The following is a 24,838-nucleotide window of genomic DNA, read 5'->3' on the forward strand; positions in this document are numbered from 1 at the left end:
ACTAATTTTTGTAACATTTTTTAAATTCTTTTACGCATAATACTTAGCGTCATTGTTTCCTTGGCGACAGAACAGAGTAGGGGAAACCCAATTTAATCGTGAGTAAAGCCTGAACAAGACGAAAGTAGGGAATGACGCCGATGACCGCAATGGTTCCCCTACCTTTTACTACGTGACTCAATCCATGTTCTTATTCACAAAATGACGCAGAAAATTATACATACAATGTCTGCACGTAATCAGATGTTCCATACGATTCCCAAAATCTGATGTAGCGATCTTTGAAATTTTACAAGAATTTTCCTATTTACAAATATCTGTTACAACGTTTTGAAAAATGTATGTTCGAGAATGTGTCCTCAGACGAATCAAAGTCGTGACTTTGCTTTTTACGCACAATATTATTGTTCCATCAGATACACTGTACATGTACAAGCAGACACTGTATGTTTACCCTGTTTTCCGTTTTTATAATAATAGAATTCGATTATATATTGTAACTTTGTGTGGAAATGACTCTAAACGGTTGCTTAGAATCAACAAATATCTTGCCGAATTATTGTGAACAGGCAATCCTATAATTACCGACTTTCTTTCAACCTTGAAAAAGATAATATTCATACTATTTTGTAATCGAATGTATCATCAACGTTACCAAACCATCGCAACGCCTTTTACTTTTCATGGACTAATACAGTACTTGAGGTTCACTTAGAGAATAATATGAAGAACAAGAAAGATCTCGATACTTACAGATAATTTAATAATTATAATGCACAGATCAAAATCAATATCTATCAATTTTTCGAGCACAAAGTGCATTGCTCTTTTTGCACATGGTGGCAGCACCGTCCCGGCATTACTCCAAGGGTTAATTTGTGTTGCACGACACGTATTTCACCCATGAACTGCGTAAATCGTGTTTTCTATCGCAAGTCGTCCGTAGACGCGTTCGTAAAAGGTATGTTTACACTTTACGCTCTGTACGAGATTATTCTTGATCGTAATAACAATAGATAGACGGTGTAATTATGAATAAAGATTAAGAAATATCGGTTTGTCGTGACTACAAAATAGATAGTTAAAAATGGTTGCCCTGCAACACACGGATCTGTCAAGCGACATTCACCCGTATCCGATTGCTACGATGCGATAAATGTAGTCGGTCAAAATTCTCAGTCGTTCGCATATCCAACGATAAATTAATTGTAAACGCTGGAACTCGCGATTTCGACAGTGGGAACCGTAAATTCGTAGTCGTTGCTACCATATGCGTAAACGAAATGATCATGTATTTAAACGTTTAGTCTGCGATTTTCGTACGACCAGGAAGGTTCAAGGTTGTATTTATTGTATATTGTTTTCAGTACGTTTAGATGAGATACGATTTGTCGAATCAGTTCATCGCCGATTCCTTCTCGGATTACGACTTTTCGTATAATACGTATTGTATGTATATCATTTATAATACTATCTGTGAATTCATTTCCGAAATTACATTTTTTTGCTACTTGTACGTTATTCTTGTGCGATTTAACGTGTAACAACTGAACAAATACAAAATAGGATATATCGTGCTATTTGAAATTAAGTATTCTAGTGTATGTTAAGATTATTTATAAAAAGTGTCAACTGTATATAGACTAGTAGTTGTTTTTTCAGACATATTTGAAATAAAAATGAAGATACCAAGCAGTGGTTCTGGAAATGATTACGGTACGGAAACAGACATTATTTCATACATGGAAAATAACTATGATTCTGAACTCGACGTGCCAGAAGCAGAGGACAGTGATTTTTCAGAGTATCTCTGGATGGAGAATGAGGAAGAATTCGACAAAGAGGTACAAAAATTATAATTCTGCTAGCATAGAAGTATATGGAAAATAGAAACATGAATATACATTTCTATAACTAGGTGATTCAACAATTAATGGAAGAAGAATTAACAGAGGAATGTCTAAAAGCAATGTGGGAGGATGAAAAACAACTTGAAAGAAACAGTAGTATTGATACTGAAATTTGGCAAGAACTAGACCGTTTAAGCCTTCCAGATGATATTACTGAATGGGTATACATTGAGATTTTATTGAGCAATATTATAGAATGTATACTGAATCTCATTTTGCTTAATGTATACTTTCAGAGTACATTAAATCCAAATGCAGCTGAATTTGTACCAGCGTTCAAGCCTGCAGTAACATCTGTAAGTACACCGCCAGAAGTTACTGCAAAATCATCATAGAAGCCATACATTTCCTTCTTTAAAGCAAATAAAAATGGACTGTATGTATGGCTAAATATTTACCACCCACAGTAACACAGTTGTATTAACTGGAACATATTAAAAGTTGAACAGCTGTGATTAAACGTACAAAGATATAACGAACGTCAAAGTGGATAATACGTAATGCTGTTATATGATAATCCAAGATTAATGAAATCAGTTGCATAACCAAAAATTTAAAAGCAAAAAAAAGAAAAAGAATGCTATTCAAATTTTTAGACAGAAAATATTGCATAATATTATAAACATTTAATTTTACATATATATTTTTTTGGGAGTATAATTAATCACAATATATACATAAATCACTTGTTAAAAAAATTTGCAATTTATATTTCTTGCTTAATCGTGGACAATTATACGCAGAAGTTTAGAACTTTTAATTACTTTTCTTTTATGTATTTGTTATTACAAATTGAGACAGCATATATGAAGGAAAACCATTTATTGATAAAGTCTCGAATCTTTAGTCAATTCGTATGCATCACTTTCACTTTTGTATTAATTATGTTGTACATATGTACACCCGACTAATTATTGTATCCAAGACAAGCATATCCTTTTTAATTCTTTCAGAATATTTCTTTTATTAAGATCTGAAGGTTTTTATAATGTAGTATGCGTTTCTAGAGAAACACTTCTCCTAAGAGTTCCTTTTATAACACTTATTTTATACTGGTATACACCTTCCGTAGGATCACTGACATAAACTAAGAACAATATATACCGACGTCATTAAGACACAAATGAAATATTGCATTAAAAGAACTATATTTCGTCAAATGCATATTCTGTTGCTGAAACATTCTTATTATGTCCTTATTGCATGGAACAACTTGTAACGATGATCTTTTATTATAATTTGTTTCTTTTATTTAAAAGGAAAGAGGGTGAACAAACATCTATGTCATTATTTTGGTCCTCTATCAGCGTACATCTGAAAGACTTAAAAGATCTCAAATGAAAGTCTTATGCAGGCTGTGAAGGACTTTTTCTATGGCTCATCCTAGAAATACCAAGAGCCATATCGTTTACTTACTTTAATTAAGTAATCAAATTTCTATGACGCGATACTTCAAAAGTGATTAGAATATGTATATGAAATGTAATATTTGAATACTGTAAGTGGTGAATATACAAAATGGTAATATAAAATTTAATATATACATATATATATATATAAATAGATATAAAATCAACATACTTTTCATTGCAACATATTTCATTAGTAAATGTTTGAACATTAACTTAACAATCAAACATGTTGAATACAAAATTATAGTCTGTAGCTATTCAACCATACATTCACCACTTATGTGTACTATTTGGAAACACATACTTATGTACAAATTTTATTAACATTTTTTGCATTGTGATAGATATATATAAATATATATACTGTCAGAATTTTGTAAGATTGCATGTGGTAAATCTGTATTATTTTAGTCACAACATACTTTAGTATCAACGCAGAAACTGTGATTATAAAGCAAATTAAATAGATTTATCAAATATATTATTCACAGTTAAGACACTTTATTGATTTCATAAACGCTTCGTATTATCTTGCTTTTGAATTTTTTCACACGTATCTCGTATACCAATCTGTGGCTACTCCTTGTGAAAAACGAAAAAGTAAAAAAAGAAGTGTACATGTAGTTTGTAATGATATCCGTGACGAAAACGTATAATGCATCGATTATGTGAAACAGTTGGAATGAAATTCAAACAGTTTTCTAATTTGGCACATTTAACTTATTAAAGAGAGACTGTTTTATAGATTTAGAAACGTTTGTTATATATATGTTCTAATTAATCATTGTCAATTTGTTACATATTATTGATGAAATAGCATATTATACTAATTACATGCAGCTACTTAGTTTGTATGCTTATACTTTTTACAATAAAATCATGAAAAAAAAATATCCTAATACGGAGCATATACTAATAGTTGTATTAACACGTATCTTGTAGTCATTGGATCTGTCAATTCAAATGACATGCAATATTTAAATCATATTATTGATATTTTTAATAGCATGTCTCGTGTATCACAGTGGAAAACTGTTTTTTAGCAGTAGAAAAACGAAAAATAGAAAATTTTTCTGGTTACAATGTAATCAGTAAATAATGCCTTGTTGCATACAACTTTGAATTTTCATGTACTCAGATTGTCGCAAAGTTGAATAATATTTCAAGACAAGAATCAATTTTCTAAATGATTTATTTTAATGGTACCTGTATTTATTTAGTATATAATAATAATAGTTATCTAGGTTTTACGAAATAAGTAACTGCAATTATCTCTTACATTATTATGTATATTGAAAAAAAACAACAAATAACGAAATTGTCAAAAAGAATTTGTTAATATAGATATAAAAATAATTTGTAACATTTAGATGAAAAGACACAAATAATGTGTTCCCTACTCAATCGATTATTTATGTGGTTGCGCAATATATTCATAACTTCAACTTTACGTTGAAAGATAAAAAAGTACAAAATCTAAAATACAAAAAAAAAAGAATTTAATCCAAATGATAAGATAATCTTTTTCGATTAATGGTGAAGTTTGTCTTTTGTAATTGCCATTTGCAAAAACAATGCATAATGGATTAAGAATAATTATATTTTTTAAGCGAGTTTGAATTACTATATTGTACCATTGCCATTAAATACTTGCATTTGCGATTCCCATCTCGTATCATTATTTCTGTATCATTTAGTATGTAAATGAAGCATATAAAATACAAATCTGTGTATTGTATTTTTTTTTTTTAAACTGTTCACGCTACCCTCTCCCTTTATTTCCTATTATCTTAAAGTTTTTACGTTAGCCCTTAGTTTTACCGATAACGATTAAACGAATAGACAGTGACATAAAAAGAAAATATATTTGTTAAAAGCATCACCTTATATTTGGCAGCATATCAGTAACTACAATTTATTCTTAAAATTATTTCTATATAAATTAGTGTTTGTCTTACAAAAGTAAAAAATTGATACCAATACATATCTTGTTTTGAAATAACTTGCAAAATGCGAAATTCCACACTTTCTGCAAACGCTTTGATGTATTTCGATAGGCAACACCTACTATAACAGCTAGATTAATATAAATAAAATGATACATGTCATAATATTAAGTGCAATTATAGCTTACTGTTAAATACTTGTTGCTTGTGCAACATATATGTATATATTTTCATAGAGATGCAAATTTCAATACAAAACATGTCGGTGCAATTAATTTCGAACAATCGATGATTTTGAGAAACGTTTACATTCAACACAAAGCTAATGAATTAAAAAAAAATTAAAACAAAAAGAGACAAATTATTAGTAAATTAATCATTATGCACAGGGACATAGTGATTTTTGAAAGTATGAAATTGGTATCAGTTTTTTTACAATTACTTCTTATCAGCTATGTGTGTTACAAAATCATCATAAACAAGATTACCTCAAACTGTGTACTCATACGTACTTATATACAATTGTTAAATACTTTGTTCTGCAGTCTCTTTATTCCAATGCAATACTGTTTCACTTCTTATTGCTTTTCTGTAAGTCTTCTTGATAGAAACTATCTTTCTTTTGTAATTCAAAAGTTCTACATTCCATGAAATCATAATGGTATTTGATAACGTCATATTCTGCCTTAATAAATGTATAGTATATTTGTCGACTCAAGAGAATATGTCGAACAAAGTATATAAAAAATTAATTAATACAGTTAGGATTGTATAGTTTAGAACATTCTAAGAAAATAATGTTCTTTTTGTATACGAATAGATCCAATTAGACTTGTAAATTACTCAGTAGGAATTGTTAATGTAAGTTTAGTTTGGAAGATGTTTAAGACCTGTACCTTAGTTGATTTCATATAAAAGCATAACAAAGTATGCAGCAATATTATTGTCAAAGAATACATTACAATAAGAAACCGACGTTAGTATAACATATTAGCAAACATTCAAGGCCTATAATTATTATTAAAATTACTTGAAGCAGCAGCTTTTGTTTCTCAAAAGATATCAAATATTTAAATACTCCAAAAGATATTAACTCTGTTCTTAAATGATGTTCATCTCTCGGATATGTATAATAAAGTGTATTAATGGTTAAATAGTCGAAAAAGACAACGCGAGAAAAATTAAATTTGCACGAAACATTTTAGCTCTCGTATGTATATGTCTTTTTCAATATTGCAACATAAAAAATATGAGGCCTTTGATAAGTTTACATGCATATATACGTAAATATACATACACCACTCATCGTTTATTATTATTTAGTAAAAATCCAATAAAAATTGATGTATATAATAAAAAATTTATATTTGTATATCAATTGTACACATGATAATGAAAAAATTGGCATCCCTTCGATACTTAATTGCTATTGTCGATTATTAATTAATATATTAAAGTCACATTTTGCATTGAAGTCTCCACTTGCAAAAAAATATATTTGTAATTATTATCAATAATTACGAGTAGTAAAACATTATAAACTTCTTATTTAAGTAAGGTGTAATTTACTTAAATATCCGTACGTACTTCATAGTGATTAAAATGTTCTAATCAATATGAGTTATATCAAACGATGTATCATTAAATCATAAAATATTCTTATACCCTATGAAATATAGTTGACACCTATTAATTTGTATGTATAATAATTCAAATCTAAATTTCATATATACTCTACAAAAAGAGATTAATCTTTGAGATCTAATTAAGTTTCATCTGTAAATTGACATAATCATATAGTGTTCTTCTTGCTTTTTAAACGTTTATCAATTAATAATTACAAAGAATAGTAACACTTATTTTATGCAAGATATTTTATTTTCAAATATTTTCATTATATTTCTGTGGTGAATATCTTCAATTTCTATCACAATTTCAAACATGAAATCAATTTTCTTTATATTTTATTATTTAAAATCTTTCTCAATTGCTTCTTTTACTACCGGGTATTACAACTATTTAATACACTATAATATGATTGTACACTGATGATATTTAAAATATGTTTAGTAACACTTAATTTCGTCTTGTAAGTTTCTACGGTATCGATTTGCAGAAAGAGTGTCTACATTTCTTGATACATAAGAAATTGTTAATAAATGTAGATTAAAACTTTGAACGTCATATTTAGTAGAAAATAAAACATCTTGCTCGAATGGCTCTCCAAAGGTGATGCTGTGTCTAGGTTTTATTTTTATTAAATTACTTACACATGAGCGCTTAAACGCTTTCCGTAGGACTTTGAAACTCTGAGAGTGCATGTATCGGATTTTGCACTTTTTTCTGCGAACCCTTACGTACTTTGGCTCTAACTTCTTCTGGTCTCTCTGGTCGTACCAACGGTTTCTTCTCTGGTGCTTTCATTTTCCATACAACGATTGGTGACTAAGCGAACAGAAAATCAATAAACTATTAGTAAAAAGTACAAGTGATTGATGGCAGCACAGCTGCATAAATACTCACATACTATACAATCCAATTGTTAGTTAGTAAACAAAATTGAATATTAATGTTAGTTGTATACAGGAATTTACAAATGTTAATATAATGTAGTCTAACTAAACACAGTATATTCACGATACTCACAGTTACTGTAGATTGTCGAGGATACTTTGTTGATGCAACATACGAAGCCTTAACAGTAAGAACTACTGCGTTCATCAAGTTCTTTGCCGCCTGTATAAGAGAAGTTGCGCTATCCAGTCCGGATACAATCAATTCGCCGCTAATGTTTTGTACATCCGCTTTAACTTTACTAGTTATATTCATTTGATGACAATATAATGCTATACGTTGCAAATATGCCAGGAGATCTTTTTTAGTAGAACTCTCTGGGCACTGATCTGCAATTTGCCTAGTTAATTTATCTAATTTTGTTCCAGCTTCGGAAATCTTTTTGGCCGCATTGATCACATCCATGGTAGTCTTTAGAGGTCCACGACCCCTGGTGAAGTCTGTCATCTCCATCATGATCATACACATATGTTTTGCCAGAACGATGATATCGTTCCCGGCATCGTCCCATTTGGCAACCTCTTTATCGAATTTCAACTTCTCGCTCTTGAAGAATTCTACCTGTTGCAAAATCTTCTGCTTATCTTCCTCGGGCATCTTGCGCATGGCTTCGCGTGCAGTCGTTATGCCACTGATTTCTGGATACTCATCAACACCGTGTTCGCCAGTTTGGGCGCTCGATTTGCTACGTGTTTCTAATGTGTAATGTTCGTCAAGTTCGACATCCTCGGGATCTAGGTCTTCATCCGCCTAAAAACCATAAAGAATCATGTAAGACCAACACGATCATCTATGTAAAGCTTTAGTCTAAAACTTGAAATATTCTTACTCTATTCATCAATACAGCGCGTCTAATTTCACGGACTCCGTCATAAACTAATCTTGAAGCGTCTATAAAGTCATTCTCATCCACCTCTTTAGCAGGATTACTACCCAAAGCATCTACCGCGACTTCTACTCTTTGCGCAAATTTCGGCATTACTTGTTCCCTCAGAACTTTCACAGCTTCTAATACACGTTTGGTATAGATACAAGGCTCGTAGTTGTCCATCTCAGCCTGGACAACGTTACAGACTCTAGCTGACCGGCCACGGATTGCACCCGCGGTTCTATCTAAAGTGTCGGCATCGCCTTCTTGCAATGCCAGTACGCATTTGTTCACATCTTCTAAAATATGATTCTCGGACACGGCCAAGAAATCATCAATGGTGGTGATGTCGTCGACGGCTTCCGTTAATACTCTAACTTGATTCTCCCACGCTTGCCGGAACACTTCCATATTGTCTAGAGCTACTTTGGATCGATTACGAGCTGCTAGCACGCGGGCCGCGTTAATTACTTGCGGGCACAAATTCTTAATCTGTGCAGCCGCATAACGGACCATTTTCACACCATCCTCATTTCCAGACATACTGCATACCAGATTGGCAACCTGATTAAATGAATCAGAAATGATATGACCTTTATAATTCAGTGAATTCTCTTAAAATAGAGGAACTACTTGTAATCTTTCAAAAATTTACCTCTACTAATTTATTGGCATGCTCTGTAAATACAAGCGCGTATTCTTCTACTTCTTTGTCACGACCGTTTCTCGCAGCTTCAATCAGAACCAGTAAGGGCACGCTTGTTTCCAGAAAACTGTCTGATACGTGGTCTACGACCGCCTTTCTTAATTGTCTACGAAGATCCCGTGTTTTTCTACACATGTGATCGATTGCCCTTTCCAAACCTTCGGATTGTTCCTTGACGCCTATCTGTTGAATTATATTTGAATTGTCATGAATAATGTATAGATTTTAGCGCAGTATGGACATTCAAATAAAATCTATGCTATTGTTTCACTAAATTGATTATTAGAGTGCAATATATGAAAATATTTTAATTGATATCATTATCGGAGATTACATTATTTAGTATGTTTAATTAAAAGTACTTTTGAATTCGTTTAATATGAAATTATTAAAAAGAAGCTATGTACACAAGCAAATCTAAAAAACAATGCATGGAATTGTATGGTTGATGCAATTTTGTATAATAAAACAAAATAATCACATGGTAAGAAACAAAGAAATGTGTGTGGAATTTATGATCAATTTGAATTCAATTCAAACTACATGTTTACTTTCAAGCTACAGTTTATCTAAGTTTAATCAATGTAAAGTCACATCTGCAATATGCACTATGTGTCTACTTTATATACTTCTTCATTTCTATCAACTGGAAACTATATTAAATGTTGTGGAAGTATATCATATTTACAGCTGTGCAGACAAGAGGTCATTTATAAAATTTTTAAACACTCCACTGTTAAGAATGATAATATTAGTGCTTGTTGTAAAACATCACAGGAAAGTAGGAGCATTATACATTATATGTGAGAGCTAATTCAGCAGTTATTTTGCTTGATTTATAAATTATATGCAAAGAAAGTGCCAGAACACAAGGTTTTCATATTTACCCGTTTCCCACCCCGAGCGAGCTGTAACTGCAGTCATCAAAATAAAGAAGAAATGAGTAGAATGAACATATTAAAATACAGAGAAATCATTTTAAGAAAATCTGTCTCCATAAAAACTTATACAACTGCAAAACGTAGTGTACAGAAGAACATATCTTATGAATAAAAACCAATTCAAGATAAATAATAAAAAAATCAAAGTAAATAACCAGTCTGTTCTATGTGTGAATAGCTTGTACACGTATTCATTTTTTATATAAATTATTAGAAAGATTCGCTTACAGCATACTTACATTATTCATATATTCACTGAGCAAATCTTGTAGAGCTTGCCTAACTGCATTACATTCTGCAACAATGCGTTCTCTGCGCTCATCTCTAGTACATGAGGAATCTGCCATTAGTGCAGCCCCACTAATAATACTCTCCAATCTTTCTTCCAGGCTAGGTCTTGTGCGTACTTCATTATACGCCAGCGGAGACATTACCATTCTCTCGTCAAAATCATCTAACGCGGCAGCTAGTTCACCGGGCCCTTCGTAAGGATGTTGACTATCGAGAGGAGTTTTTCCCTGTGCAACATCGTTGATGGTATTCACGGCTTCGCATACTTGCTTCAGAACATAATCACGATTGGCTTTAGCGGCAGCCAGCTCAGGATGTCGAACATAAACTTTGGAGGCAGTAAGAAGCATAGTGGAATGCTTCTTGAGCACAGCTCGAGCTGCAGCTAAATCATCTCGTAATTGAGGATCTTTTAATTCCTGCTGACGCTTTGCAGCTTGATTCATGAGTTCTGATGCATTTCTTCCAAATTGCTTGATGTTTTCTAACAATTCTCCTTGGGAAGATGCATTTTTCAGCTTCTGTAAGTCGTCTTCTACTACGTGCAATGATTTTAGTAATAAATGCACGTCAACCATATCTGCTAGAATAAGTAAACGAGTTACTGCTGACAAAAGATTTCTCGCAGCACGGACCATATTGCCTCTTTTTAACGAAGAGCAAGGATCTTCTGAGAATTCCCTGTTCAGACAATAATAACGTAAGTGTACATTGAAAAATATTTACATTCTAAAAAAAATTTTGTAAAAAAAATACAAGCAATACCTAGCAGCAATGCTCATTGCTGCACCAGTCTTTTTAACTTCTTCAACAGCACTTAACATTTCAGCAGTAATGTCAGGATTTTCGTACGCAATTTGTTCTCCTTTTTCAATAAAATTACTAGTTGCCTTTTCTACAGTACCTACAAGAGCACTGGCTCTCTTTGATTTTCCTTTCTTCTTCTTGCTAGGGCCCTTTGTATTTACAAGCGTGGTTACTTGCAAAACTAAGGGCTCTAATGTCTTCTCTACAGACATGGTACGAATTTCCAAATTCTTGGGATCCCATTTTAAAGTGATTGGACCAAAATGATCTGACATCTTTGTTGATTTATACAAGTCAATTCTGAAAATGGAGTAAAACATACACATGCATACATATGTAAATCCTTCTGTCATCAAATTACCTGTGCTTTTGAATGTGATACAGATAATTTATCAGATAATATAGTTAAATCTTCATTTTATTTCTTCAGTGGCTCTGTCTTGAACAATATTTCGCTAATAATTTTTTAAATCGTCGACGCATAAAATATGTAAAAATGGATTCATTTATAACGAGTACAGACGCCTAAGTTTCGATATAATGAAAAATGTAACGGGGCTGAACAAGTTTCTTATCTAATTCGAATTCTGATAATAGCATCGACGCAGCGAACCTATTTCTATTCGATTTCTTCCCACACTAGCATAAACACCCACAGTCTGCTAATAACATTAAGATCATTTTTTTTTATCGCGAAATTAACAGTATTTATTATCTGCTCGTGAAATGCGCTGAAAAATTGTAGATTTTTAACATCGTCCGAGGCGTATGCGATCGGGGAACACACAACTTTGAAATACTCCGCTAGTTTCCCAAGTTTTGACACTTGCATACGGGTGATACAACATCGATACAATGAAACAATAGATTCTTACCTTCATAAGACTACGGCTTCAAACCTATAGATTTGCGAATAAAACCCAGGTCCGGCTATCTCTAGAATGCTTTCCCACGAAATCAGTCACATTGAAAAGCAAACACTTTAGCGTGTACACAATCCCGTATCATTTCGATGTATCATCCGTTTGTCATCGACACTTCACTCATGACGTCATGATTTCCGCCACAGTTGAAAAGTTAACGATAGCCAAGCGAAACCGGTCTACGCCCGAAACTCGGACTACGAATGTTAGAGCGATCGAGCGTTGCTTGTAGAAACGATGCGAGCACGGTGCACACCGCTGAAAACAATAGTTGTTGAGCCTACACATTCACCTCTCGATAGCGCTATGAAAAACAGCATTACCATCTGTGTCATAAGATTCTGTGACACGGATCACAGCGCCACAATTTACGTGGCTGTCGTATATATCAGCATGTAATCGAATTTTTTAAATTTCCAACCTCTGATTTCATCGAATTTTTCTCGATCTATCACATCGATATTAGCGTTTCTATAAAACTGATATTAATTGAAATGTAGTTTCATTAGAAATATTCATGAACTACAAAGAAATAGCCGTAAAATACCCCCTTTCTCACTTGTTTATATGTACGCGGACGATTATGGTGCCTCTGGCGAAGAAAAAATAAAGCTTAGTTCGGAGTCTATACAGCGCCAATTATGGTAATTGGGGAAAAACTATAATTATTAGCTAAATTCGATTGTTGGTCATTTTGACTAGCAGCTTCAGTGTTTTAATGTTATATTAATTAGCGCTGTGCGGATACCGAACGGAGCTTTATCCTTTTCTCTGAAAGAGGCGCCACCATCGTCTGCATATGCACAATGCAGGGTCGCCCAAAAAGATTAAATCTAGAAAACTTAGGACATAAAAAGTTAAGCCACGAGTACGGAATTAAAAATTGCCCTTATTAGTAGCTAATTATTGAATTAGGAATTTTTTGAAATACGTATATATGTCATTACGTATAAACATTACATTCGCTGTATGTATGCACAGTAATGCCTCACCATATTGAGACATTTCTACCTCCCCATATTGCGCATTTTTATCCCCAGAACAGAAGGCTCTGATTCTCTTAAAGCGACAATCAAGAGCGAGCAAGAGCGAAAGCTCTAACTCGTGGGTGATTTGAATGGCTTTTGAATTTCTTTAAAAATAACATTTATACATTAAATTTTTCATTTCGTGCAAATAATTATCTTTCAGAAAAAGATATGAAGATACTATTCACTTGCAACATTCTTTCATTCTCTCGCGCTAACATTCAGAGCAGTAAAATAATTAGCTGGGCTGTATCTTGCTCAACCTGACGATATATTGTCTGTGCACATTGAGCATCGTTCGCAAGTTCGCTAGTAAATGTGTTTAGTAATTCTACGAAGTGAAAAGTACAAGACAAATATTGTGTCGTGTGTTTCAGATGGACCGCCAAGAATACGGATGCGCGAAATGAATGAGACCGTGAACATGGTAAACGGAGACAAACTACATTGTTCGTCGGTGTGACTGGTTTCGCTTGTGGTTGTGCTAATATCGCGCTCTCTTTCTTATTCGCTATTTGTTCTCTTTCTCTAAAACTGTGAGGACAGCGCTGCTTTACTGTGGAGCATCAACGAATTAGAGAACGGCAGCTTCTGTACCATACCATTTGCAATGGTGTACTAATCAAAACATTTGACTCTATAAATTTCACAATCTATGCAATGCGATCTCAAAGATCGATATTTACGATTTAAATAGGAATGTCTTGTTTATAGAGAACCAAAATGTTAAAAATGAAAAGATATGTAAGAAGATAGCAGAATTTCTTATTTTTGGTCTCTTATCACAAACTATTACCTATTATTATCGTTAATGTAGATGTTAGTTCTTAATTCAAGAGTTTATTTGTTCAAATATTTCAATATAAAATGGCAGATATTGTTGTGCTGAGTGATTCAGATATATCTATTTCTTCTGTTAAAAATGATCGACCCGTAAATTCGAATTTCGACGATGATGACTTTGATTTTCCCGAAGTTCATTTTCATCATGCAAATGATGAGGAATTATCCACAGCAGATGACTATTATAATAAAAATTATTTATCCAACGTTAGTGCCCCCAAATTAAAAAAAGTCTGCTCATCATCATCATCTACAAGTACTCAAAACACTAAATCCAAAAAACGAAATGTTAGAACATCTTCCTATAGCTCATCAGATTCATCTGATCCGATCAAGTTTAATGAAGACAAAGCGAGACACACAACTAAAGTTGATAAACCTGCTAAAAAGAAAAGTAAAGATCAGTTGACAGAGGAAAGGTTGAAAAGACAGCAACAACTGAAGGTAGACAAGGCACTGAAAGCAATTGCATCAAAAAACTCCAAAAACATTCAGCCAGGTGAATGCATGAAATTTATGGAAGTTATTCTAGATAAAGGTATTGAACAACTTAACTGTAAGAATGAAATTTTAACTGCATTAATTAATGCCAATATACAATTCAGTATTAGTAATGAATTAATCCCAAATAGCATTACATGGAAAAGAAATATTGAACACAATTATCTTGACGAAGATAATGAAGTATGTAAAACAACAAATATTGAAAAAGTTAATCAAATGTTAATAATATGGAATTGGAATGAGGTAGTAACAAAAGTAGCAGATGGCAGTTTTTGTGCAACTGTATCCAATATCAAAGAATCATTTCCAAACTACAATATAGTGTTAGTTATCTATGGCATAGGAGATTATTTCACAAGGAGAAAACAATCAAAGAAATCAAGTAAAAATGGAGGACAGAAAACTAAAAGTAAAAGCAATTGTGAGTTTGAAAGTTATCCTGAAATTTCAAAACAACAACTTCAGTCATGCTTAAATAAAATACAAATTATTAGCAAGTGTAGCAGTAGATTAATAGATAAAACAGAAGAGTTGGCACTAATGGTATACCAGTGTACTAAAGCTATAGCAGAGATTCCATTTAAGGCAGAGAAGAATAAAAATTTGTCAAGCAAATTTGATTGGTATGTAATGGGAGATAACAGAAACTCAGTGCGCGTGGATAAAGATGGAAATGGATTGAAAAGATTATGGCAGCAACAACTTTGTCAATTCAACTTGAGTAGTCTGGAAATTGCAGAAGCAATCTGCTCCGTATATCGATGTCCTGCAGATTTGATGGAAGTAAGTGTTACATATTAAGAATGATTTAATACATTGTACAACTTTTGTTCTACTCTGTTTTTTTTTCCAGGCCTATAACAATTGCTCACAAACAGAAGGACTCAATCTACTAAAAGATATACCAGTAAGATATTAATTTGAAGTATTTTTTATAATTTCAACATGTAATAACTCATATTACTATTTAAACAAATAAAATAAAATGTTAATATGGGTCACTGCATGTATGTAAGAGAAAATTATATGCAAACGTTTAAAACTTATAAAGATTAAGTAATTTATTAGTATGATTAGACTACGTAAGTATATCTCCCGTATTTTACAGATTAGAAGAGCAGTCGGACCTCTCACGACATCACGTAAAGTAGGCCCCGAATTAAGCAAAAAAGTCTATATAATGTTCACATCTGAAGATGGTGAAATTTTATTAAGTTAAGTATTTTTATATATGAAATGTCTACTCCCTTCTATTTATTAAATTAATGTAATAATCAAACGTAAAAAATTATAATAAAGAAATATTTCATATAATCTTCTGCTTATTTCAGAGATATTAAAAAATGTAGGTAATTTCTTCATATTTGTATGTTACACAACAAATAACATTATGATTATATAAAAGCTTTAATCATGTTTTATATATTAATCATTTTAAAAACCTAGCGCATAATTTGACTGGATGAAAAGAATGTATGGATAATGAAAATCAATATGCCACGCAGATGGATATGATATCATTGTAATTAGTCTAATTCTGCGCTAGATATTTTTGAACATCGTGTACAATATGAAATGTAACATTTTTACTATATTAAATGTATATACAATGCATTTGTTTACAGTAGGTATTTAACTGAGACACACACACGGTTTAATAAAAATAGTTTTCTAACATTTTGTACAAGTATTTATTAAACATAAAATGTCTAAAAGTTTGTTATAAAAAAAAATGTCAGCTGTTTCATAGCAGCTTTTCTCTACTATCTTACAGTAAAAAATATATAAATGATTTGATGCAACCTAAAAGAACATATCTCGTAAATATTTAATGTAACTCCTACTAAATTAATAACTGTATAAGGATTAACATTACACAGATCTCTCACATGAATTTCTTGCACACACTTCTCATACATTTCTTTATCACTGCTAAAGTAGCATTAAAAGGAAACAAAACAAACTATTGTAACATCTTAGCTTCTGACAATCAATATGATAATATTTAAAGATGAAAATTTTCATCTTAGAGATAAACATTATTGTTTACGCTAAAGATAAGTGTGTGGTCAACGAGCTAATTATATTCAATTTTTTCTCGACAATTTTCTCGATTGTCAAATAATATAGTCAACAGTATAAAAGGCTGTATAAAAGTGAATATACTATTATACTTTTTGTTTTGAAATATTTGATAATCTGAAAGTGAATGTTTTTAAGTCGAGCAAATTTTTAAATATTTTCGTTTACAATATAAAATGTAATATTAACAAAAACATTGCTAGTCTTCTACTGTCAACATGCATGGAAGAAAGATACAGATAAATAAAACAACATAGATAAAAACGAATTAAATAAAAAAGGTAACATGGAACTGTATACAACATGGACATTTACGTTCACTTATAAAATGATTCTTAGTCTTTATGTAATGAAAATTTTTATTATTGAAATTCATCATTTTTTACTAACAATATACATGATTCGTAACCATAATACAGAAAATTAATTTGTTAAAAACATTTGATGATTCATATTTTACAGGTATGCAAAAGATTTTAATGCTAAAAATGCTTACAGAAAAGTGCATCACATAAGGTGATACCAAGAATGTACATGTTAACAGTTAGAAGACTTTTAACAGCTTTCTGAAACATTTTTAATAGCAACTTTGATTTAATAAAATATTATTAATGACAAGTATTAATTTCATCGTGGTCATAGCAATAACGAAGTAGATTTGAAAGCAAAATTTTACATTATCAGTTTAAAGTATTGATATTGTAAAGAATGCACTTTCAATTTGTACCAGCAATTCATTTTTAATATATTTTTGACAGTGATTCAATACTTTTGAATATTATCGTTGTCCTTAATACTGTGGCCCATATCTTGCAGTAAAAAAATATTTAAATAAAAGAAAGTCGGCTGCATATAAAAGTAATATGGAACAAGATACATGATTGTAATTTATATAGTTGGCTTCCTATTCCAAGCTGCATCTTTCTATATTGTTTAAAAATAGTGACAGTAGTATGAAATTTGTATATGTGATGTAAAATTCTAATGTAATGAACGATGCACATTAAATTCGAAACTTGACAATAGTTGTTAAAAATAAAGTCTCGCTGGAAGGAGAAACTCTTGTTTCTATTGAAATAAGATACCCGTGATATGATGGTTTATCAGATTTATCTGTAAAAAATAGTCCAACGAATTTTATCTGTAAGCAATAGGAGTATAAAGGTAATAAAGACAATTAATTATTTTTTGTTAGCAAATATTATTAATAGGATCAGTAACGGTTTAATGTCAGCTTAAGAAAAGCTGTAAGTATACAACATATATTTAAAATATCAAGTTTGGAGGTTTTGTTCTTACCGATTTTAAAATGACTATGTGACTCAAAGAAACTTTAAAAAACAATGTAAGGTTGCAAGAGAATAGGAAGCCACGAAATAGTGGTTCTATAAAACAACAGTATTTGATTTGTTATCTTTATACTCATCTAAAACCATAATTTTAAATCCACCATAATTTATAAGTTCACTCGCACACACATTCAAGCATTTTGGCAGGCAAGAACCTAGGAGAATCTAGTAGCAAGAGAGCGGTATCACTGCAATGTCATCATATTATCATTGGTAACATTTGCAGATGAGTAAGGTCCTTTCATGGTTTCATTTATATCTTTTATAAGCATCGACAAATTTTGTGTAAACCTAAAATAAAGAGAAATATATATATATATATATATATATTAGTTTAAATATTTTTCTTACTTCCATTTTTCATTAAGGAGATCTTTCACGTGCTCGAACATTATCATCACTGTCTTTAATTATTCTTACTTGTCTCTATTTCTTGTAAGTAGATTCCTCTCGACTCCCTCCATTAAATTTTCAAACCACTGCGCCATTGTTGCCTGCTTATCGACTGGTTGACTTCTAATAATATTTTCTCGTAATTGATTGAAATACTGAAATTATAAACATATTTTTATTAATGCGATAGCCGAAAAATTCGTTGTAAAATATTAAACGACTACGCGATTTATACTTACTTCCTCATTTAAAAGAATCAGTACCAAAAGAGGGCGCGACATACCCCATTGATTCCTACAGTCCTCAAACATTATCACATTTAAAATTGTACTTAATATTTGTTGGAGAATTTCAGGATGTTGTTTTAAAACTTGTAGAAATAAATCTCCGCCCCCTGGAACTACAGCATTTTTCCTCCTAGCATAGGTTCCTGAAAAAAGACGACAGATGTTGCACGTATGAATTGATGTAGAATATAACTACTAAGTACATGATACCTTTTGGATAAAGATGTCTAAATAAATAAGACACAATATGATCGAGGGTGGAACAACTGCCAGTAGAAATCATTGTATCTGCAATGAAATATGAATATTATTTCAGTTCCGTAAAAAACAAAGTTACAGTAATTTGTAATGCAAACCTAGTGCTGTAAGGCCTTCGCTGATGCTTGATAGAATATACAAAAAAACTCTGGGCTCCAAAGTGGCAAGGAATACCATATGGTCCTGTGCCAAATACTCGAGTAACAGATAGTACGTTACAGACAACTTTGTATAATGCTGTAGAATATAATATGATAATATTAAATTTCGCATTTATATCTCCCGAACACAACATTTCTCTGAATCAAGCGCATACCAATAAATCACTCTGTGGTATACTAAGAAGTAATTTTATAAATGTGTTAAGTGCATTATCCAACGCCTCGTCTCCATACAATCTGAACGCTCCGAAATTCACATAATTCCCGCACAAAGCTGCTTTCAGCATACTGAAGCATATACTTATTCCCTTTAGTTTTAAAGGGTATATTTGATCCTTTGGAACATCAACAGTCAATATACGATTACCGTAACTACATATCACTTTGCTAGCTTCACGAAATAATAACATTCCATGCGGAGAAGACGCATCGAATTGTAATCGTTGACTTCTATTTTGTGCTAATTCGGCAAACAATTTTAGGACGGGTGTTGTGACTTGTGGTTCATAATGCCATAATTCTACAGCATGTAATAAAATTGGTGTGTAATTTGGATATCTACGTGTAAATCAAGGTAAATATGTTAAATATTAGGTACATATGAACATAAATATATATAATAAAATATTTTTTCATTAGTAATATATTAAAAGTGAAAGGATACAACCAATCCCATAGCATCATGTACGATGTTTTTGTGTTAAATGCAAACGCTAAGCCTCTTAAATCTCTTGCCAAACCGATTAAAGCCTTCTTCGCATCTTCTGCTGCAAAAAGTGAAGGATCTGCGGCACCCATCAATTGTCCCAAACTTTCCAATGCAGCTATTTAAAGTATAACATAAATGTGGGGATCAAGTTAATGTATAATTGTATTGCGTTTTATATTTCAACTAATATAGATGTACCTGTCAATGGTAACATAAACGTGTGAAACCTGTCTTCATCTTCTCCTAAATCTACCATTAACAATCTACCCAAAGATGTGTAAAACATTGATCTACAACGCATTTCTGATGAAGGAACATTGTTTCCCAGAAATGGAAAGTGCTCTCCCTATTTATAAAAGTAACCGTAATTAATGTTCTTCCCTTACACGATTTTCAGACAGCAACTTTCTACATAGCTATTTATACATACTGTGTGATTGTTGAGCATAAATTGTACTTCGTCTAATTTTACAAGTTTCCGAACACAGCTAAAACCCACGGATAAATCGTTTAATGAATTTAGCGTTTTCGAAATAATTTGTTCGCTACGACCCCAGTATTTCAAATTTGTTATACTGAAAATAAAATATCAAAAATTAGTATATGTCATAGATTGTTTCAATGTGTTACTTTTCACTTACATTTTTCGAATAAGAATACCAAGCGTCATAGATTCATCGTTCACTCCTAGAACGTCCGAAAGTCTTCTATAAACTTTCGGATTTTTTTGAACTTGTTCGCCCACATATATTTTACGAAATTGTTCGAAAAAGCTCAACATCGCTAACTCCAATTTTTCACAGCCACCACCTTGTGCAAGTTGTGAATCAGTCAAATGCATTAATTGAAGTACTTTGCAGACCAGTTCACTATCGACTGCATCATACTCTTCGTTATTATTAAATGTTACTTTCCCACCAATGACACCGCCTATTTTTTTTGAAACATTACATTAACGTTCCTTGCTTTACATAATTTTACCAATTTATTAATTGTCGAAATAATGTTTACCTATAATGTATACAAGCCACGTCAGTTGACCTTCTCTTATTGCGATATCCATTTGCTGACTTGGAGATGATGTTTGAGTTAGCAGTTCTTGGTATGCTCGTGCAGCTTGATCGAAGAGTTGTACTAGTAAGGTGTAAGTTTTTTGATATTCACACCTTCCGATTACCGATATCTGCTCCAATTGTTGATGTACTACTGCTAAATCATCGAGCGGATCTTCCAAACGATCCCTAACTACTATAGCAACCGAGTCAAATCTTGAAGTGATATATGCATTGACAACTTCGGGTGTATAGACGTCTAATAAATGTCGATCTCCTGTTTTAACGTAAGGTAAAGATGACACCATCTTTTGCCATAAAGTTAAAAGGTAATGCAAACTGTTTGGTGAAAATTGCCACATTCGCAGACTTTGGACTGTAAATTTAGCGATTAATTCTATATCCTCCGGATAATGTTCTAATAAAATCAGTTCGCCCAATTGAAAATTGCTTTTTAGCCTTAAGATTAGCCTACAAAATTCATGGTAGTTCGTGGGATCGCTTAGACCTCGTGGATTTTGTATTATATTGGTCACACCGTTTACTAAGTGTGTTAAAAACTGTGTCCTTTCAAGATTGGAAAATAAACTTCTTCTGACTGATGCGATTTGGACCAAACACGAGAGGGCTAGTGATGACAATGAGGTAGGTAAACTATGATATAGATCAAAGAAAAGCTTTAACGAATATGTAGAATTCAAAAATATTGGTTTCCAATAATGTGGAATCTGTATTGCACAGTAGTCCTCGGAACTTTCGTCTGCCGATGTTCCAATAAAGTCAAATGTTAAACAATTCTGTGCCAGTTTTAAAAGCTGTCTGATCAGACCATTCTAGAAAATTAAATAATATATATGTATAATATCATCAGTAAAATATTTAAAAAAAAAAAAAAAAAAAAAAAAAACAGACGTAATGGGCTATGGAAACATACCTGTGCCTCATCATTAAAATCTAAATTTTTACAGTTCTCACGTGCTGTACTTAGTAAAGTACATGATAACTTAAATATCTCGAACAATTGTGTGTCTCTGAAGCTACTAGCAATTTTTCTATGTTTAGTGAGAGACCTATTTGCGTCAACATCTGTTATTTGATTCATTTCACAAGTCAGTTGGGAAAGTAACTGGACCCCAATCATATAGTGTTCCACTGAACCCTGTACAAAATAGAGACATTATAAAATCTTACACAATTAATATGTTTTGCAAAAACTTGACATGACAAACCTGAAGAAATTTTGTTACATCATTGACCACATTTCTAAAGACAAATTCATCTTTATCAGAATCAAACCAACCAAGCTTTGATATCCTGGCAAATAATGTGACCAAAGCTTGTATCACAAAGTTTGGTAATTTTGGTTGTGTTGCTAAATAGTTCAGAACATAATTCCCTGAAACAAATGTAGTTTCGTTAGGTCGTTGCATTTGTATCTTCTTTGTCCGACAGTTTCATTGATAAACATACTTATGTCAAGCCTTTGTTGTAAACTGATTCCACCAGAACGTGAGACCAGTCTTGTCAAAGTTGTTGCTGCCAACAATTGTGCATATGCAGAGTCCCCACGTGCAAGCAGCAGCTGGCACTTTGCAAGCGTGTCTGGTGAATTTTGGAATGCAACAAGTGCTTTCTCTGCCTCTGCACGATGAGTAGAATCTTGTGATTCATATAATTGCTTGCAGAGCAACTCCAGCTGCCGTACTTCCTGTATGTCATCCATTCTTAATGTTTCAAACATATACCTCAAATATTTTCACTTAGGTTCAAGTCTATTAGGTTTTGAAATCATTGCTTCACTTTTTTTTAATTCTTTAATCCCTTATCAATCCCTATCATAATTATGAATAAAGAATATATAATCAGAAAACATAATGTTTATCTAAGGAATATGAAACACAATTGTAGCTAAATATTCTTTTTTAATTGGCCTTCATATTACAATCAGTAAACATAATTTCAAAATAATATCATTTATTTATAATATGCTTTTATCTTATGAAATAATATAAATGTAAAATGCATATATAAATAAAGAAAATGTTAATTCCAATGTAACCATGAAAAAAGTTAAATTCTAAATGTATAATAACATTTACGACGGTTGCAATAATATAAATAAAAGTTAAACATCACAAATACTCTCTTCCCTGTATGTTAGAAGTACACTCAATTTTGGTGATTTTGATGATTTATTTGTTTGCGCAATTCTTTTATGTCACTGTTTCTCGTTTTACACTGATAAGACATGAGATAAACATTTAATTGTTTCTTTCATTATCGAACAGTACTTTTAGGTTACGCGGTTTCTATATTTTGTAAATAACAGATGTAGAACAACTGTCTTTCAAACGGTTGGATATTCAATTTGAAAATATCTCAGGAATCTATCCCGATAGAATACTCCATAATTTTTAATGTAATCGAAACAGCAATTAAGAATACCAACAAGGAACGTTAGATAAACAACTATCTAACGTACTGAAGTTGCAGAGAAAACAATCTTAGTTTATGTTGCAAAATCGTAGTATCGGATAGGTTATGCCGTATTTTTTCAAATAATTTTCAATGGGGCAACTCAACTTGAGTTCGTCCTAGAGAGAAAATAATACTTTTCCATAACAGAACGGTCAAATATCAAATTCACGAATTGGATATTTCCATCCATTAATTATCTGTTGAAACTTCAACTTTGCATCTACACAAACTACTATTCACGAAAACAAGGTTAAACTTTTGCACAACGGCAACAGGATCTCGTCCATAAAACGAAACGTCAATGAATCTGTTGATCAAGGAATTGTTTAGTTCATGACTGCATTTTCATTGACAGCGGGACCGAATAATAATCACTGTGATCCGGCAACGGCAACAAACAGTGCAATACCATTGGAAAGCGGTCAGAAGTTTTACGTTTTCGAAACGTTTCGTACACACATCGATACCACACAACTCACGACAGATTTGCCGCCGGCTGATTTACCACACCGTTTTTCAAATCACTTCGTCGTAATATAACTCCGTCTCGTTTCAAGGTTCGCACGTTATTTTGATCGGCAACTCACCTGTTCGTCCGCCATTTTCGCAGCTTCGTATATTATCTACGGTGAAGGCAGGATCACATGCTTTAATCGCGACTGCCACAACATGTTATGTAGAAGCGACGTTTTCTACGTCGGAGCATCGACAACGCCACCTTTAATAACAAAAAGAAAAAAAAATGTTGTAATCGCACTTCGCTTATCATCTATCGATGGAAGAAGATAGCCGCGTCCCCACTATATTAACTGATAATTTAGATATTAGATGACAGTCTTATGTCGTCGTATGTAACAGTATGACCAGAAATGGGGATTATATAATTCATTCGAATTTTCTATTCGATCGATTAATTATTGCCTTCTAATTATCTGATGCCATTAGTCACTAATTATATATATTAGATACAAATTATTTTGATAAGTAAAGAAATGAAAGTACAATAATAAAAATATTTAGTAAATAGGATATGTGGATTAGATCAATATTTCGTAATTTAATACTGAAAATAATATTTCTAAATTTGTTCTTCAGATATCTGTGCTAATTAATATCTTTATTAAAAAATGAAGATAAACTAATACTATCAGAAAGAATATTGTATTTTTCTAATAAAAAATGATGTAGAAAATTTGTTATATTTTCTTTAAATAATTTATTAATGAAAGTTATTGTAAAAACTATCATAATTTTTAACTGGTAGCCTATACTTATGTTAAGATTAATTATTATTAGCTTTATTGATTGACATAAGT

General features: G+C 32.0%; 4 protein-coding genes across 11 annotated transcripts; 2 read left to right on the forward strand and 2 right to left on the reverse strand.

The window, feature by feature from the left end:
- Positions 1–826: 826 nt before the first annotated feature.
- On the forward strand, positions 827–5,060 carry Paip2 (polyA-binding protein interacting protein 2). Of its 4 annotated transcripts, XM_078177139.1 has the most exons (6): positions 827–961; positions 1,368–1,449; positions 1,651–1,844; positions 1,919–2,071; positions 2,147–2,206; positions 3,170–5,060. In XM_078177139.1, exons 2-6 carry the CDS (start codon positions 1,377–1,379, stop codon positions 3,179–3,181), a joined length of 492 nt encoding a protein of 163 aa, XP_078033265.1. In that variant the 5' UTR covers positions 827–961; positions 1,368–1,376; the 3' UTR covers positions 3,182–5,060. The 4 variants fall into 4 exon arrangements, with proteins under 4 accessions (XP_078033265.1, XP_078033262.1, XP_078033263.1 ...); XM_078177136.1 differs by having other exon boundaries at positions 2,147–5,060; XM_078177137.1 differs by having other exon boundaries at positions 828–961; positions 1,663–1,844; positions 2,147–5,060.
- Positions 5,061–5,168: 108 nt separating this feature from the next.
- Positions 5,169–12,613, reverse strand: Alpha-cat (catenin alpha). 4 transcript variants are annotated; one of them, XM_078177130.1, is made up of 9 exons: positions 12,331–12,611; positions 11,414–11,755; positions 10,597–11,329; positions 10,304–10,330; positions 9,366–9,599; positions 8,672–9,274; positions 7,915–8,592; positions 7,539–7,713; positions 5,169–7,044 (listed from the first exon to the last, which is right to left on the reverse strand). In XM_078177130.1, exons 2-8 carry the CDS (start codon positions 11,728–11,730, stop codon positions 7,549–7,551), a joined length of 2,757 nt encoding a protein of 918 aa, XP_078033256.1. In that variant the 5' UTR covers positions 11,731–11,755; positions 12,331–12,611; the 3' UTR covers positions 5,169–7,044; positions 7,539–7,548. The 4 variants fall into 4 exon arrangements, with proteins under 4 accessions (XP_078033256.1, XP_078033255.1, XP_078033257.1 ...); XM_078177129.1 differs by having other exon boundaries at positions 5,169–7,713; positions 12,331–12,610; XM_078177132.1 differs by lacking the exon at positions 5,169–7,044 and having other exon boundaries at positions 7,578–7,713; positions 7,792–8,592; positions 12,331–12,613.
- A 1,051-nt stretch (positions 12,614–13,664) lies between these two features.
- Positions 13,665–16,052, forward strand: Mms4 (Methyl methanesulfonate sensitivity 4). The gene is made up of 3 exons (XM_078177476.1): positions 13,665–15,536; positions 15,607–15,660; positions 15,862–16,052. The coding sequence occupies exons 1-3, from the start codon at positions 14,274–14,276 to the stop codon at positions 15,970–15,972; spliced, it is 1,428 nt and encodes a 475-aa protein (XP_078033602.1). The 5' UTR covers positions 13,665–14,273; the 3' UTR covers positions 15,973–16,052.
- A 397-nt stretch (positions 16,053–16,449) lies between these two features.
- Ranbp16 (Ran-binding protein 16) lies at positions 16,450–24,237 on the reverse strand. Of its 2 annotated transcripts, none has more exons than XM_078177473.1 (15): positions 24,110–24,237; positions 22,515–22,752; positions 22,274–22,440; positions 21,979–22,203; positions 21,004–21,877; positions 20,634–20,922; positions 20,423–20,567; positions 20,191–20,338; positions 19,948–20,107; positions 19,439–19,841; positions 19,221–19,359; positions 19,075–19,152; positions 18,817–19,007; positions 18,605–18,732; positions 16,450–18,475 (listed from the first exon to the last, which is right to left on the reverse strand). In XM_078177473.1, exons 1-15 carry the CDS (start codon positions 24,122–24,124, stop codon positions 18,370–18,372), a joined length of 3,306 nt encoding a protein of 1,101 aa, XP_078033599.1. In that variant the 5' UTR covers positions 24,125–24,237; the 3' UTR covers positions 16,450–18,369. The 2 variants fall into 2 exon arrangements, with proteins under 2 accessions (XP_078033599.1, XP_078033597.1); XM_078177471.1 differs by having other exon boundaries at positions 22,515–22,876; positions 24,110–24,230.
- Between the last annotated feature and the right edge of the window lie 601 nt (positions 24,238–24,838).

This window comes from Augochlora pura, chromosome 3, assembly GCF_028453695.1.
Source record: "Augochlora pura isolate Apur16 chromosome 3, APUR_v2.2.1, whole genome shotgun sequence".
In the NCBI taxonomy this organism is placed as follows: Eukaryota; Metazoa; Arthropoda; class Insecta; order Hymenoptera; family Halictidae; genus Augochlora; species Augochlora pura.